At 46.5% G+C, this 16,798-nt stretch overlaps 1 protein-coding gene across 2 annotated transcripts in view; it reads right to left on the reverse strand.

Annotated features, from left to right (window-relative positions):
* Nucleotides 1–16,798, reverse strand: part of KIAA0319L (KIAA0319 like) — a 164,664-nt gene that overhangs the window by 18,123 nt on the left and 129,743 nt on the right. For both annotated transcript variants that reach the window (XM_075336020.1, XM_075336021.1), the window contains exon 18: nucleotides 1,361–1,503. In XM_075336020.1, the coding sequence (XP_075192135.1) occupies nucleotides 1,361–1,503 (143 nt within the window). The remainder of the gene's footprint in view (nucleotides 1–1,360; nucleotides 1,504–16,798) is intronic.

Below are 16,798 nucleotides of genomic sequence, written 5' to 3' on the forward strand. Positions count from 1 at the left end.
TGGAAAATGCACCAAGAGCACAAGGCAAAAACACACCAAAAAACGAGACAGAAACACACTGCGTTTTTGCTGTATTTTTCTGCCAAAAGATGCACATTTGGTGAAGAAATAATAATAATACATTTTATTGCTATAGCGCCAACATATTCCGCAGCGCTTTACAATCTAGAGGGTACATGTACAGAAATGTAAAGAAAATGTATGTTTCCACCCCCATGCTTCATGGTTGTGACTGTGTTCTTGGGGTTATACTCATCCTTCTTCTCCCTCCAAACACGGCGACGAGTGGGGTTGATACAAAAAATTTCTATTGGTCTCATCTGACCACATGACCTTCTCCTATGCCTCCTGTATATTATCCAGATGGTGGTCATTGGTGAACTTTAAACGAGCCAGGACATGTACTGATGTAAGCAGGGGGACCTTGTGTGCCCTGCAGGATTTTAATCCATGACGACGTACTGTGTTACTATGGTAATATTTGAGACTGTGGTCCCAGCCCTCTTCAGTTCATTGACCAGGTCCTTCCATGTAGTTCTGGGCTGATTCCTGTCCTTTTTCACAATCATCCTTACTCCATGAGGCAAGATCTTGCATGGAGCCCCAGAACGAGTAAGATTGTGTTTCTTCCGTTTTCTAATAATTGCGCCAACAGTTGCTGCCTTCTCAGCAAACTGCTTGCCTATTGTGCTGTAGCCCATCCTAGCCTTGTGCAGGACTACAATTTTATAGAAGTTGTCCTTAGAAAGGTCTTTGTTATTGGCCATGGAGGAGAGGTTGGAGTTGATTGAGTGTGTGGACAGGTGCAATTGATACAGGTAATGAGTGCAGAGGATAAGGGCTTCTTAAAAAAGAACAGATCTGTCAGAATCAGAATTCTTGCTGGTTGGTAGATGATCAAATACTTATTTCATGCAATAAAATGCAAATTCATTATTCAAAAATCATACAATGTGATTCTCTATATTATATGATTCTGTCTGTCACAGTTGAAGTTGAAGTATACCCATTAGAGATCTCTCCATTTTTTGTAGGTGGTAAAACTTTCAAAATTTGCAGTGTATCAAATACTTATTTTTCCCACTGTACGTGATGGGAAAAGCTCCATGTGTCTATGTCAAACATATCCATGTTGTTCCATTAACCCAACAGAAGCCAAAAGCATGTTGTGTGGCCTTGCTGATTTGGTGTTAGTCAATATTGCCTTTTTCTGTACATTCTTAAAAAAGTGTATTTGACCATCTTTTCTATGTATTTTCTGCTAGCAGATCTGTTTCATATGTACACTACTTTTAAGAAACTAAAACAGTTCATATATTGCACTTTGCACATTTAAACGGAGAGAAAAGTGCACACTTACTGAATGTATCAATCTCAAGAGCTCGAAAGATAAGGAAATCATTTTGTTGTTTGTGTAGTTCATTGCGAAGCGTACAGGCAACCTGGTATCCTTTCATAACTAAGTGAGGAGGCTGGTTCTTCACAAAGAAAACCACTTTAGTGCTGAAAGTGAAGAGAATATAAAGTGTCATACCAACAGAGAAATCAAAATGTCAAAATCCAAGTAATTATAGGTATGAAATTAGTTTTTCAATACTGTTTTGGGCAAAGTTTTAATAGGATGAAAAAACATATGCGTATAAATGTACTAAATATTTCTGATACTGGTAAAATATATCTTTGTACCGTGTTAGCCAGTAGAGATAAAAAATTGTTTAAAAGAACTGAAGTCCTCCATGGTTGATACCCTTTAATGGCTAACTGAAAAGATGGTAAATATTTTTGGAACATACAAATACATACAAAGGTTAACACTTAGGAGAGTTTAGATGTAGAGCTGATCGAACGCCCAAAAATCCGGGACCGGCTGATCACTGCCAGATATTAAAAAAAAAAGTCCAATCTGCTCTGGAATCCGGTGCCCATATAAAAGTCAATGGGGACCGGAATCCGGAGATTAAAACCGTTTGTGGAGGGGATAGGGGGTAGGAGCGAGCGCGGTGTACTCACCGAGGCGCTGTCATGGCGGCAAACTCCTTCCGGGTCACGCTTTTCCCTTCTGGAGACGACAATTCAATATTCATTGTTTTGCCCACCCACCGGTGCGTGTAATTGGTTGCAGCTACACGCGCCCTCACCTTGAGTGGCACGTGTCAGCTGACTGCAACCAATCACAGGCGCCAGGATGGCCGGTGGGTGGGGAAAGCAGTGCAAGTGTCTGAGGGTCAGTATCATGGTAAAAAATAAGCAATCGGCAGCACGGATATAGCTTGCGGCTGCAGCCCCAGCTGTCGGGCTGTATCTGTGCTGTGTATTCAGTCACACGTGCGAGGCTTTGCCGTGTGATGCCATGGCAGACTCGTGCGAGTCCCTTGCAAGTGTGATTCTGGTCTAAGAGATTGCATGCGTTTTTTTTTTAAATAAATAATAATAAAAAAAACGATGTGCGGTTTCCCCTAATTTTCATCCCCATCCAAGATAACGCCGACTGGGGGCTGGTATTCTCAACCCGCAGCCGCCCGGTATTACCGCATCTATTAGATGTGACAATCCCGGTGCGATACCGGCCCTTCCCGGTGGCCTGCTGCGGTGAAAATCGGGGTAATAGTAGGAGTTAACAACAGCGTACAGCTGCTACTAAGCCCTAGGTTTGTGATGGCACAGGTGTCTACGGTATCAGATACCTGCATCACACAAACCTGTAAATAAATGTAAATAAACACAGACACACAGAAAAATCCTTTCTTTGGAATAAAGTACAAAACCTGCCCCCCCTTCACCACTTTATTAAGCCCCAACACAGCCCTCCAGGTCTGACGTAATCCACAGGAGGTCCCACGCCGCTTCAGCTCTGCTACATCTGAATATCACAGAAAGAGGCCATAGAGCACAACCGCTCTCTGTGAGCTCCAGAAAATGAATAAGCTGCACATTTAGCAGTGACGTCACTCAGGTCATTGGCAGTCACAGCTGGAGGTTCCCACGGTACCTGATCGCAGGTAACCTGACCTCAGGTGGAGGTCACTGAGTTTACAGATCTGCATCTCCTAGAGCAGAAAATCGCAGTTTTTTTGTCCAAGAGATGCAGATTTTGGTGCTGACATTTTTACACCATATTCCTGCATCCAATCTACACCTCCTGGCAAAAAAAATGCAGAGTTTTGCCGCGTTTTTTGCCGCGGTATTTTTTCGCAATTTTTGCTACTTTTTTGCCAGGAGATGCACATTTGGTGCTGAAATCGTCTGCACCAGAGTTCAGGACCAAATTTCCACCTGCTGGCAGAATTATTTTTATTTTTGGGCCAAAGGATGCAAATTTGGTGCTGAAATTTTTACACTATATTCCTGCATCCAATCTACACCTCCTGGCAAAAAACTGCAGTGTTTTGACTCATTTTTTGCCGTGGTTTTTGCCGCGATTTTTAACCCCTTCACCCCCGGCCACTAAAACACCCTAATGACCGGGCCATTTTTTGCAATTCTGACCAGTGTCACTTTGACAGGTTATAACTCTGGAACGCTTCAACGGATCCTGGCGATTCTGAGATTGTTTTTTCGTGACATATTGTACTTCATGTCAGTGGTAAATTTAGGCCGATATTTTTTGCGTTTATTTGTGAAAATTTAGGAAATTTGGCGAAAATTTTGAAAATTTCGCAAATTTCAAACTTTGAAAATTTATGCCCATAAATCTGAGATATGTCACACAAAATAGTTACTAAATAACATTTCCCACTTGTCTACTTTACATCAGCGCAATTTTCGAAACAAATTTTTTTTCCGTTAGGAAGTTAGAAGGGGTCAAAGGTCATCAGCAAATTCTCATTTTTCCAACAAAATTTACAAAATAATTTTTTTAGGGACCACATCACATTTGAAGTGACTTTGAGAGGCCGAGGTGACAGAAAATACCCAAAAGTGACCCCATTCTAAAAACTACACCCCTCACACTGCTCAAAACCACATCCAATAAGATTATTAACCCTTTAGGTGCTTCACAGGAACCAAAGCAATGTGGAAGGAAAAAATGAAAATTTTACTTTTTAACACAAAAATGTTACTTTAGCCATAAAATTTTCATTTTTACAAGGGAGAAAAGAGAAAGTACACAATACAATTTATTGTGCATGTTCTCCTGAGTACGCTGATACCCCATATGTGGTAAAAATCAATTGTTTGGGCGCACGGCAGAGCTCGGAAGGGAAGGAGCGCCATTTGAATTTTTGAACGCAAAATTAGCTGCACTCATTAGCGGACGCCATGTCGGGTTTGAAGACCCCCTGAGGTGCCTAAACAATGGAGCTCCCCCATAAGTGACCCCATTTTGGAAACTAGAGGCCTCAAATAATTTTTCTAGATGTTTGGTGAGCACTTTGAACCCCTGGGGGCTTCACAAAAGTTTATAGCGTTGAGCCGTGAAAAGAAAAAAAAATTTTTTTACCACAAAACGGTTGCTTCAACTAGGTAGCTTTTTTTTTCACAAGGGTAACAGGAAAAAATGCACCATAAAATGTATTGTGCATTTTCTCCTGAGTACGCAGATACCTCATATGTGGTGGAAATCAAATGTTTGGACACACGGCAGTGCTCGGAAGGCAAGGAGCGCCATTTGAATTTTTGAGTGCAAAATTAGCTGCACCTGTTAGCGGACGCCATGTCGGGTTTGAAGACCCCCTGAGGTGCCTAAACAATGGAGCTCCCCCACAAGTGACCCCATTTTGGAAACTAGAGGCCTCAAATAATTTTTCTAGATGTTTGGTGAGCACTTTGAACCCCTGGGGGCTTCACAAAAGTTTATAGCGTTGAGCCGTGAAAAGAAAAATTTTTTTTTTTTACCACAAAACGGTTGCTTCAACTAGGTAGCTTTTTTTTTTCACAAGGGTAACAGGAAAAAATGCACCATAAAATGTATTGTGCATTTTCTCCTGAGTACGCAGATACCTCATATGTGGTGGAAAGTAATTGTTTGGGCGCATGGCGGGGCTCAGAAGAGAAGGAGCGCCATTTGACAGCAAAATTGGTTGGAATCATTAGCGGACACCATGTCACGTTTGGAGACCCCCTATGGTGCCTAAACAGTGGAGCTCCCCCACAAGTGACACCATTTTGGAAACTAGAGCCCTCAAATAATTTTTCTAGATGTTTGGTGAGCACTTTGAACACCTGGGGGCTTCACAGAAGTTTATAGCGTTGAGCCGTGAAAAGAAAAAAAAATTTTTTTACCACAAAACGGTTGCTTCAACTAGGTAGCTTTTTTTTTCACAAGGCTATCAGGAAAAAATGCACCATAAAATGTATTGTGCATTTTCTCCTGAGTACGCAGATACCTCATATGTGGTGGAAAGTAATTGTTTGGGCGCATGGCGGGGCTCAGAAGAGAAGGAGCGCCATTTGACAGCAAAATTGGTTGGAATCATTAGCGGACGCCATGTCACGTTTGGAGACCCCCTATGGTGCCTAAACAGTGGAGCTCCCCCACAAGTGACACCATTTTGGAAACTAGAGCCCTCAAATAATTTTTCTAGATGTTTGGTGAGCACTTTGAACACCTGGGGGCTTCACAGAAGTTTATAGCGTTGAGCCGTGAAAAGAAAAAAAAATTTTTTTACCACAAAACGGTTGCTTCAACTAGGTAGCTTTTTTTTTCACAAGGCTATCAGGAAAAAATGCACCATAAAATGTATTGTGCATTTTCTCCTGAGTACGCAGATACCTCATATGTGGTGGAAAGTAATTGTTTGAGCGCATGGCGGGGCTCAGAAGAGAAGGAGCGCCATTTGACTTTTCAAACGCACAGACGCAGTGCACTGATCGGCCACTGCAGGACGCACGGTCGGATGCGATAAAAAAAAGCGTCGGGGATACGTAAAAAAAAAAGTCACGCCAAAAATTGACCATGGATGCAGATACGTTATGTGCATCCCTGATCAGCGCTTGGCGGGACGCACGGACGGATGCGATACAAAAAGCGTCGCAAATACGGAAAAAAGTCACGCCAAAAATTGAGCAGGGATGCCGATCCGTTATGTGCATCCCTGATCAGCGCTTGGCGGGACGCACGGACGGATGCGATACAAAAAGCGTCGTGAATACGGAAAAAAGTCACGCCAAAAATTGACCATGGATGCCGATCCGTTATGTGCATCCCTGATCAGCGCTTGGCGGGACGCACGGACGGATGCGATACAAAAAGCGTCGTGAATACGGAAAAAAAAGTCACGCCAAAAATTGACCATGGATGCCGATCCGTTATCTGCATCCCTGATCAGCGCTCGGCGGGACGCACGGACCGATGCGATACAAAAAGCGTCGTGAATACGGAAAAAAAAGTCACGACAAAAATTGACCATGGATGCCGATCCGTTATATGCATCCCTGATCAGCGCTCGGCGGGACGCACGGACGGATGCGATACAAAAAGCGTCGTGAATACGGAAAAAAAAGTCACGCCAAAAATTGACCATGGATGCCGATCCGTTATCTGCATCCCTGATCAGCGCTTGGCGGGACGCACGGACGGATGAGGTGTAAAAATGGACAGGGGATACGGGAAAAAAAATAAAAAGTTATACTCACAGTACCCAGAGGACTAGCAGGAGGATCACTGACCAGAAGAGCTGCAGAGGAACAGATGGCAGAGAGATGGACAGCTTTACAGGAGCAGCAGGCAGATCAGCAGAATGCCCAGGAAGGACCCAGCGATGGACGCAGATGTGATCAGGCCGGTGAAGACAGGTAAGAGGACGTCGGGGGAGAGCAGAGGGGGAGGGGGGGGGGAGAGCAGAGGGGGGGGGTGAGAGCAGAGGGGGGGGTGAGAGCAGAGGGGGAGGGGGGAGAGCAGAGGGGGAGACCGGAGAGGGAGCTGCAGAAGCAGAATAGAAATAATGGGGGAGGCAGTCAGATCGCGGGGGGAGCGGATCGGGATGTCGGGGGGGGGGGGGGGGTGGGTGGTTGGGGGGAGCAGATCGCGGGGGGGGCACGGCAGGGGCTATCACGGCAGCGCGCAGGGGCACCACGGGAGCGCGCACGGGCTGCAAAGTGAGCACAGTACTCACTTTGCAGCAGCAGCGGTGACCTCAGCAGCAGCGGTGGTAGCAGATCGGGATGCCGGGGGGGCAGATCGGGGCGTAGGGAGGCAGATCGGGGCGTAGGGGGGCAGATCGGGGGGGGCACGGGCAGGGGCCTTCACGGGAGCGCGCAGGGGCCTTCACGGGAGCGCGCAGGGAGCGGAATACTTACCATTAGAGCTGCAGCGGCGGAGACATCAGAGGCGGCGGCGGCGGCAGCAGCGGTGGCGTGGTACCAAAAGTACCAGCCACTCCACGCTGCAGACATGTTGGGGGAGGGCTCACAGGCCAGCACAGGCCTGGGGAGGGCGGCCACCGGCAGATCAGACCGCCCCACTGCACACTGATTGGAGCGATTGCGCGTCATAGCACGATCGCTCCAATCAGTGCTGCAGGGGCTGGGGGCGGCATGTTTGAGGTCCACCTATGATATGCTGCAGCAGCTGCGGCATCTCATAGCTGGATCTCACAGGATCGCACTAATTCGGGCATTATTTTTGCCGAAATTAGTGCGATCGATGTGGTTGGCGGTTCAGATTTGAACAGCCAATCACATCGATCGTCGATAGGGGGTGGCGATGCCGCCCCCCCTGGGGTCAAGCAAAGGTCCCCTGCTGTAAGAAACAGCAGGGGACATCATTTGAAAGCCGTTGCTATGGCCACGGCAATCAAATGAAGTTTAGGCCGTAAAATTACGTCCCTGGTCGTTAAGTCACGTTAAAATAGGACGTAATTTTACGGCCCGCGGTCGTGAAGGGGTTAAATAATTTTTTTTAAAAAAAACGATATGCGATCCCACCCAATTTTCATCCCCAGCCATGATAACGCCGGCTGGGAGCTGGTATATTCTCAGCCCGCAGCCGCCCGGTATTGCCGCATCTATTAGATGTGACAATCCTGGTACATTACCGATCCTTCCCGGTGGCCTGGTGTGGTGCCAATCGGGGTAATAGCAGGGGTTAATAGCGGCGCACAGCTGCTACTAAACCCTAGGTTTGTGATGGCACAGGCGTCTATCAGATACTTGCATCACACAAACCTGTAAATAACAGTAAATAAATAGACACACAGAAAAATCTTTTATTTGAAATAAAGTACAAAACGCGCCTCCTTCACCACTTTATTAACCCCCAACACAGCCCTCCAGGTCCAGCGTAATCCACACAAGGTCCCATGATGACATATACAGCTCTGCTACATCTCAGAGCTAGCAGCCATAGAGAAGACTGCCAGCTCTGAGTAACAAGAAAAGTTGTGTTCCAGCTCACCTGTACAGGAGACACCAACCTTGGACCGTGCAAGGACTGAAAAAGTCGGCAAAAGCAGGTCAGGGAATCATAAGGAAATCCAGCAGCTTGATCCAAGAATTTTTAAAAATTATATTTTTTATTGAAGTATAATTAAAAAGTCCATAAAGTCACATGGAGTGCTAAATCAGACAGAGGACGCGTTTCGAACGTCTAGTTCTTATTCAGTCTCTAACAATACTGAGGACTAAGGCAGTTTAAAAACATGACTCGAAATACACATAACTAAGTTCACAAGAAAGGTAAAATTCCAAATAAATGTGCACACAATAAATTCTGGAATATATAAGCTGGAATATAAAATTCAATCTCCTGTTTCCAGAAAACAATTTTACTTTCTTACTGTGATAACGCATGCATGTTCCAGCCGAGGTCCGTGCATATATGGTGGTGTCCAATAATTGCAATGACGCATCAAAATTGGTGCACATATGTGGGGACATTCAGTTATGGACGACAGCCTCCTTCAGTCCACTGTTTCCTGAGAACATTTTAATTTCTCAAATAGGGTAAGTTCACACAGTGAGTTTTTCGCTGTGTTTTTGTGCATTTTTCGGGTGTGTTTTTGGCCTCAAAACTACATGACTGCTTCCCCAGCAAAGTCTATGAGTTTTCCTTTTTGCTGTCCGCACACAACTTTTTTTTGAAGCTGCGTTTTTGAGCTTAAAAAAAAAAAAAAAAATAGACATGTCAATTCTTTCCTGCGTTTTTCTGCGTTTTCCCCCCATGCAATGCATTGGAAAAACGCAGAAAAACGCAGAGATCAAAAACGCAGCAAACCGCAGCCAAAAATGCACCAAATCGCGGTAAAAACGCATGCGTTTTTTGCCGCTTTTTTTGCTGCGGGTGAGTTGTTTTTGTGCGTTTTTAGCGTCCAAAAACGCACAAAAACGCAGCGTCGAAAAAAGCAGCGTGTGCACATAGCCTTATGGTGACGCATATGCGTTTTAATAAAAGCATATAAACTTTTCAAAGGTGCTAGTGATAAAACAAAAAACACGTTAATTTATCATCAAGAAATTATCTTAAAATACAGAATGAAACTTATTTATGTATTTCTTTTATCAAAAAAATAGATAAGGCTCAGCTCAGAAATTGCATGTGAATAGGAGCTAAAAACCGAGTATGCTTTTGAGCATAGGTTAATTTTAGTCATTGATTAATCACATTACCGCATGATATTCTCAATAAAAATTTTGATAAAAAAAAATTCAATCCATGGCAATTATATAGAAATTTTTTTTTTTTTTTTAGAGAAAAAATATATGGAAAAAACTCACTGGAAAATGAGGCATGGTGGAAACTGAGACATGATGGAAACTGTCATCCAGGGAGAAACAGATCACAATGGAGAAAAAGAGAAGGGAAAACACCCAAAAGAAAAAAATGAAGTGACAATTCATTTATATATACCATAAAATCTCTTTTATCCCCCCCAAATGAAATCATTAGGAGGAAATTATCCATCTGATCCCTCAAAAGTATTGCAGGGCAAGAAGGGAATTTTGTTTACTTACCGTAAATTCCTTTTCTTCTAGCTCCTATTGGGAGACCCAGACAATTGGGGTGTATAGCTTCTGCCTCCGGAGGCCACACAAAGTATTACACTTTAAAAAAGTGTAACCCCTCCCCTCTGCCTATACACCCTCCCGTGCATCACGGGCTCCTCAGTTTTGGTGCAAAAGCAGGAAGGAGGAAACTTATAAATTGGTCTAAGGTAAATTCAATCCAAAGGATGTTCGGAGAACTGAAAACCATGAACCAAAGGAACAATTCAACATGAACAACATGTGTACACAAAAGAACAAACAGCCCGAAGGAAACAGGGGCGGGTGCTGGGTCTCCCAATAGGAGCTAGAAGAAAAGGAATTTACGGTAAGTAAACAAAATTCCCTTCTTCTTTGTCGCTCCATTGGGAGACCCAGACAATTGGGACGTCCAAAAGCAGTCCCTGGGTGGGTAAAAGAATACCTCAATAACAGAGAGCCGAAAAACGACCCCTTCCTACAGGTGGGCCACCGCCGCCTGAAGGACTCGCCTACCTAGACTGGCATCTGCCGAAGCATAGGTATGCACCTGATAGTGTTTTGTGAAGGTGTGCAGACTAGACCAGGTAGCTGCCTGACACACCTGCTGAGCCGTAGCCCGGTGTCGCAATGCCCAGGACGCACCCACGGCTCTGGTAGAATGGGCTTTCAGCCCCGAAGGAAGAGGAAGCCCCGAAGAACGGTAGGCTTCAAGAATTGGTTCCTTGATCCACCGAGCCAAGGTTGACTTGGAAGCCTGCGAACCCTTACGCTGGCCAGCGACCAGGACAAAGAGCGCATCTGAACGGCGCAGGGGCGCCGTGCGAGACACGTAGAGCCGGAGTGCTCTCACTAGATCTAATGAATGCAAATCCTTTTCACACTGGTGAACTGGATGAGGGCAAAATGACGGTAAGGAGATATCCTGATTGAGATGAAAAGGAGATACCACCTTAGGGAGAAACTCCGGGATAGGACGCAGAACCACCTTATCCTGGTGAAAAACCAGGAAAGGGGATTTGCATGACAGCGCTGCAAGCTCCGACACTCTTCAGAGTGAGGCAATTGCCACAAGAAAAGCCACCTTCTGCGAAAGACGTGATAAAGAAACATCCCTCAGCGGCTCGAAAGGTGGTTTTTGAAGAGCCATTAACACCCTGTTAAGGTCCCAGGGTTCCAGCGGACGCTTGTAGGGTGGAACTATGTGGCAAACTCCCTGCAGGAACGTGCGGACCTGCGGAAGCCTTGCCAGGCGCTTTTGAAAAAATACTGAGAGCGCCGATACTTGTCCCTTGAGAGAGCCGAGTGACAAACCCTTGTCCATTCCGGATTGAAGGAATGAAAGAAAAATGGGTAAGGCAAAAGGCCAGGGAGTAAAACCCTTATCAGAGCACCAGGACAAGAAGATCCGCCACGACCTGTAATAGATCTTGGCGGACGTTGGTTTCCTGGCCTGTCTCATAGTGGCAATGACATCCTGCGATAAACCCGACGACGCTAGGAGCCAGGGCTCAATGGCCACACAGTCAGGTTGAGGGCCGCAGAATGCAGATGGAAAAACGGGCCTTGTGACAGCAGGTCTGTGCGGTCTGGAAGCGCCCACGGCTGACCCACCGTGAGATGCCACAGATCCGGGTACCACGACCGCCTCGGCCAATCTGGAGCGACGAGAATGGCGCGACGACAGTCGGATCTGATCTTGCGTAACACTCTGGGCAACATCGCCAGAGGAGGAAACACATAAGGGAGTCGAAACTGCGACCAATCCTGAACTAACGCGTCCGTCGCCAGAGCTCTGTGATCTTGAGACCGTGCCATGAAGGCCGGGACCTTGTTGTTGTGCCGTGACGCCATGAGATCGACGTCCGGCGTTCCCCAGCGGCGACAGATCTCTCGAAACACGTCTGGGTGAAGAGACCATTCCCCCGCATCCATGCCCTGACGACTGAGAAAGTCTGCTTCCCAGTTTTCTACGCCCGGGATGTGAACTGCGGAGATGGTGGAGGCTGTGGCCTCCGCCCACAGCAGAATCCGCCGGACTTCCTGGAAGGCTTGACGGCTGCGCGTGCCGCCCTGGTGGTTGATGTACGCGACCGCCGTGGCGTTGTCCGACTGTATGCGGATCTGCCTGCCCTCCAGCCACTGATGGAACGCCTTTAGGGCTAGATACACTGCCCTTATCTCCAGAACATTGATCTGAAGGGAAGACTCTATCGGAGTCCAGGTTCCCTGAGCCCTGTGGTGGAGAAAAACCGCTCCCCACCCTGACAGGCTCGTGTAAAAATGGCTGCCGGAGCTCTCAGGGGAGGAGGGAGCCGTGGGCGGCGACTAGTAAAGTGCGGGAATCTGGTGCCCCACAGTGATCAGTGAGGGGGGGGGAGGAAACCTAAAGTATGCTCCAGCCCTCACTGCCGACGTCAGGTCGACCGTCCCGCCCTTACCCCTGACTGGCAGGCCCGGGGGCGGGAGTTATGGTACTAGGCCGCAATGAAGCCGGGGACTAAATTTAATACCGCGGCCGACAAACAGGCGCGGTCGGAGCGGAAGTCCCGGTCGTCACAAAACCAGCAGCTGCTGCAGCGTCTGTGAAACAAGCGCTCCATGCACCGTCCCCATGGGGACACAGAGTACCTTTAGATGCAGGGCCTTGTCCCTGAGGATACAAAGTCTCCTGTCCGACAGAATCCCACAGGGGCTGCGGAGGGAGCCCGGTCCCAGTGAATGGATGACCGGTTAGGATCCCACTTCTCCCAGAGCCTCTAAGGGATGGTGAAGGAAAACGGCATGTGGCTCCAGCCTCTGTACCCGCAATGGGTACCTCAACCTTAACAGCACCGCCGACTTAGTGGGGTGAGAAGGGAGCATGCCGGGGGCCCTGTGGGGGCCCTCTTTTCTTCCAACCGATAAAATCAGCAGCTGCTGCTGACTAAAATGGGAGCATGAGTGGATGTGTGCCTCCTTCCACACAAAGCATAAAAACTGAGGAGCCCGTGATGCACAGGAGGGTGTATAGGCAGAGGGGAGGGGTTACACTTTTTTAAAGTGTAATACTTTGTGTGGCCTCCGGAGGCAGAAGCTATACACCCCAATTGTCTGGGTCTCCCAATGGAGCGACAAAGAAATATCAGTTCTAGTCACTCAAATTCACTTTAAAAAAAAAGATGTCAAAAATGTTTTTCTTTTTTTTCTCTTAATAGATGTATAACATATCACTTTTCAGATTCATTCCGGCAGGGAACCTGGTTCCCATTAGGAAGATCCACCTGGTTTCTCTCCTAAGTAGAATTTCCTTCAAATTACCGCCCCTAGTGGGCATTTTAACCTTTTCTATTGCGGTAACGCGCAAAGTATTTTCCTTTCCAGCATGTGCATTTAAAAAATGCTTGGAGGCGCCCGATAAGCTTCTGGTAGTAGTATTGCTAGCGTCATAGATATGCTCTGATATTCTCTTTCTTAATGTACGTGATGTACTACCTACATATTGGGTTTGGCATGTTATGCACGAAAACAAATATACAACATGATCAGAACTACAATTAATCATGGAATTTATGTCAAAATTTTTGGTATTAGAATAAGAAAAAAAATCTTTAGAGTTAGTCATGTGCCTACAACATCCACAGGTTTTATGTCCACATTTAAAGGAGCCCCGCATAGGCAGCCAGTTACCCGCGATTTTATTACAATTAATTTTTTCAAATCTTTTGGTGTGGTCACTGGGTGACAGAGAGGCACCCAGGATAACATTTCTCCTGGATACGAATTTGACACCAGTGTAAAGAATTTTTTGTAAAGTGTCATCCGACGATAAAACCGGAAGAAATTTCTTGATAATGTGAACAATGTCAAAATTTTTTTTTTGTATATTTGGTAGAAAAAAACCAAGGGTAATTTGCCATCCGTCCTGGGATTGATGTTCGAGTTGAATTCCAGATATTGTTCTCTGGTTTTTAAATTGGTTTTAGTTTTGGCTTTATCCAAACAATCTTGGGAGTAACCTCTCTGTCTAAATCACTCATCAATCAGCTTCCATTCTCTATCTAGGTCAGTTTGTGTGGTACAACATCGTTTGGCCCTGATATATTCCCCGGTGGGGATATTACTAATGACATGCTTCGGGTGGCAACTCCTGGCATGCAAAAGAGTTACCCGCTGAGGGTTTACGGAATAATTCACCCACCAACATTGTTCCACTCAAATAGACTTTTTGGACATGACTTTGAGTGGCAACCCTGACATTAATGCAATTAATTGCAAATTATTCCGTATATGTAAATATTCTTGGTTCAAGCTGCTGGATTTCCTTATGATTCCCTGCCAGCTCTGAGTGTAGCCTGAGCCGCGATAAGCGATGACTGCAGCAGAGACTGCAACAGGCTGAGGACACGTCAGCCTGTAACCAATCACAGATGAGAGGACGGCTGGTGGGCGAGGAAAACACGAAAAGCTGTGTGATTGCATGCACAGTACAGGAAGTGAATGAGCGACCCGGAAGCAGTGTGCCGCCATGACACAGAGTCTCGGTAAGTATGAAACTGACACTTATTTGTTGTTTTGTTTATTTTTACTTTATTTGCAGAATCCGGATCGTGTACCCGGAATCCCGGGCCCGGGTCCGGCACCTAGATGTCATTGAAACCGCGCGGATCCAGACTTTTACAGTCCGGATCCACTCAGCCCTATTTAGATGTAGTGATGGGCGATCCCAAACTGTAAAGTTCGGGGATTGTACCGATCACATAGTGATCGTGTACACGATCCCAAACTTTCCTGGGAAGCTCATGTTACAGTTCGTGTCCAGGGGCTGTAAAAAAAAAAAAAAAAAAAAAGCACATTATTAAAAAAACATTATGATCATACTTACAGGTCCCGCGACACATCCTGCAGACTCTGTCTCCCGGCTGCTTCTGCTTCCACGTCTGATCATTGCTCTGCCCTCCGGTAAGCACCACTGCCTAAAGGACCTTCCATGACGTCATAGCCATATGACCAGTCTGGTGTGAATGTTGTCCAGACATTGGCTTACAGACTGGTCACATGACTATGACGTCATCGAAGGTCCTGTTAACTGAACTTTGACTGTCATTGTGCAAGTGTCACATCGCATCACGGCACACAATCTCCTGACAGGAGCGGGTCAGCTGTATGTATTTCCGTGCAGCTGAGACGCTCCTGTCCGGAGAGTGTCAGGCCATATGAGATGCAAGTGGAATCATACCCTCAATGTCAGCCTGCTTCTCGCTCTGTAAAGAGTGATTTCCCCTGGGAAATATTCAAAGCAAGAAGGCCTGCGGAGACACCATCTCATGTTTCTCAACGCTGGCAGGAAACTAGCCAGGTCTTTCACCGGGAAGGAACAACCACGGGAAGGGCAGTCTCCAGTCAAGGAGACCACCTATACCAAAACATGGTATCCATCCACAGACAGCTGTTTCGGGGTATTTGCCCCTCATCAGTGTGGAGTAGGAATCTGGCTAGTGGGAGTATTGCCTAGTAAAAGACTACTTACTAGGCAATGCTCCCACTAGCCAGATTCCTACTCCACACTGATGAGGGGCAAATACCCCGAAACAGCTGTCTGTGGATGGATACCATGTTTGGCATAGGTGGTCTCCTTGACTGGAGACTGCCCTTCCCGTGGTTGTTCCTTCCCGGTAAAAGACCTGGCTAGTTTCCTGCCAGCGTTGAGAAACATGTGATGGTGTCTCCGCAGGCCTTCTTGCTTTGAATATTTCCCAGCGGGCATTGCTCTAGAATCACTGCGTTGAGAAACATGTGATGGTGTCTCCGCTGTGGTGGATGTTGATCTCCCTAAGGTCCACCATCCTTGCTTATGTAGACTTTACTAGGCAATGCTCCCACTAGCCAGATTCCTACTCCACAGTGATGAGGGGCAAATACCCCGAAACAGCTGTCTGTGGATGGATACCATGTTTGGCATAGGTGGTCTCCTTGACTGGAGACTGCCCTTCCCGTGGTTGTTCCTTCCCGGTGAAAGACCTGGCTAGTTTCCTGCCAGCGTTGAGAAACATGTGATGGTGTCTCCGCAGGCCTTCTTGCTTTGAATATTTCCCAGGGGGCATTGCTCTAGAATCACTGCGTTGAGAAACACGTGATGGTGTCTCCGCTGTGGTGGAATTTGATCTCCCTAAGGGCGACCATCCTTGCTTATGTAGTCTTTTACTAGGCAATGCTCCCACTAGCCAGATTCCTACTCCACACTGATGATGGGCAAATACCCCGAAACAGCTGTCTGTGGATGGATACCATGTTTGGCATAGGTGGTCTCCTTGACTAGAGACTGCTCGTCCCGTGGTTGTTCCTTCTCGGTGAAAGACCTGGCTAGCTTCCTGCCAGCATTGAGAAGCATGTGATGGTGTCTCCGCAGGCCTTCTTGCTTTGAATATTTCCCAGGGGGCATTGCTCTAGAATCACTGCGTTGAGAAACACGTGATGGTGTCTCCGCTGTGGTGGATGTTGATCTCCCTAAGGTCAACCATCCTTGCTTATGTAGTTTTTTACTAGGCAATGCTCCCACTAGCCAGATTCCTATTCCACACTGATGAGGGGCAAATACCCCGAAACAGCTGTCTGTGGATGGATACCATGTTTGGCATAGGTGGTCTCCTTGACTGGAGACTGCCCTTCCTGTGGTTGTTCCTTCCCGGTGAAAGACCTGGCTAGTTTCCTGCCAGCGTTGAGAAACATGTGATGGTGTCTCCGCAGGCCTTCTTGCTTTGTATAGACACTGTCTGCACAGAGAGATGAAGCAGAGTTTACATTGCTGTCCCTGCGAACTATGTCGGACTAAGGAGTTTTTTATAATAAAGATGGAGTCTCTAAATGTTTTTTTGTTTAATTTCTAATAATTTTTTTCTTTGTTTTTATTTTTTTTTAC

The sequence above is a fragment of the Anomaloglossus baeobatrachus genome, chromosome 2, assembly GCF_048569485.1.
Source record: "Anomaloglossus baeobatrachus isolate aAnoBae1 chromosome 2, aAnoBae1.hap1, whole genome shotgun sequence".
In the NCBI taxonomy this organism is placed as follows: Eukaryota; Metazoa; Chordata; class Amphibia; order Anura; family Aromobatidae; genus Anomaloglossus; species Anomaloglossus baeobatrachus.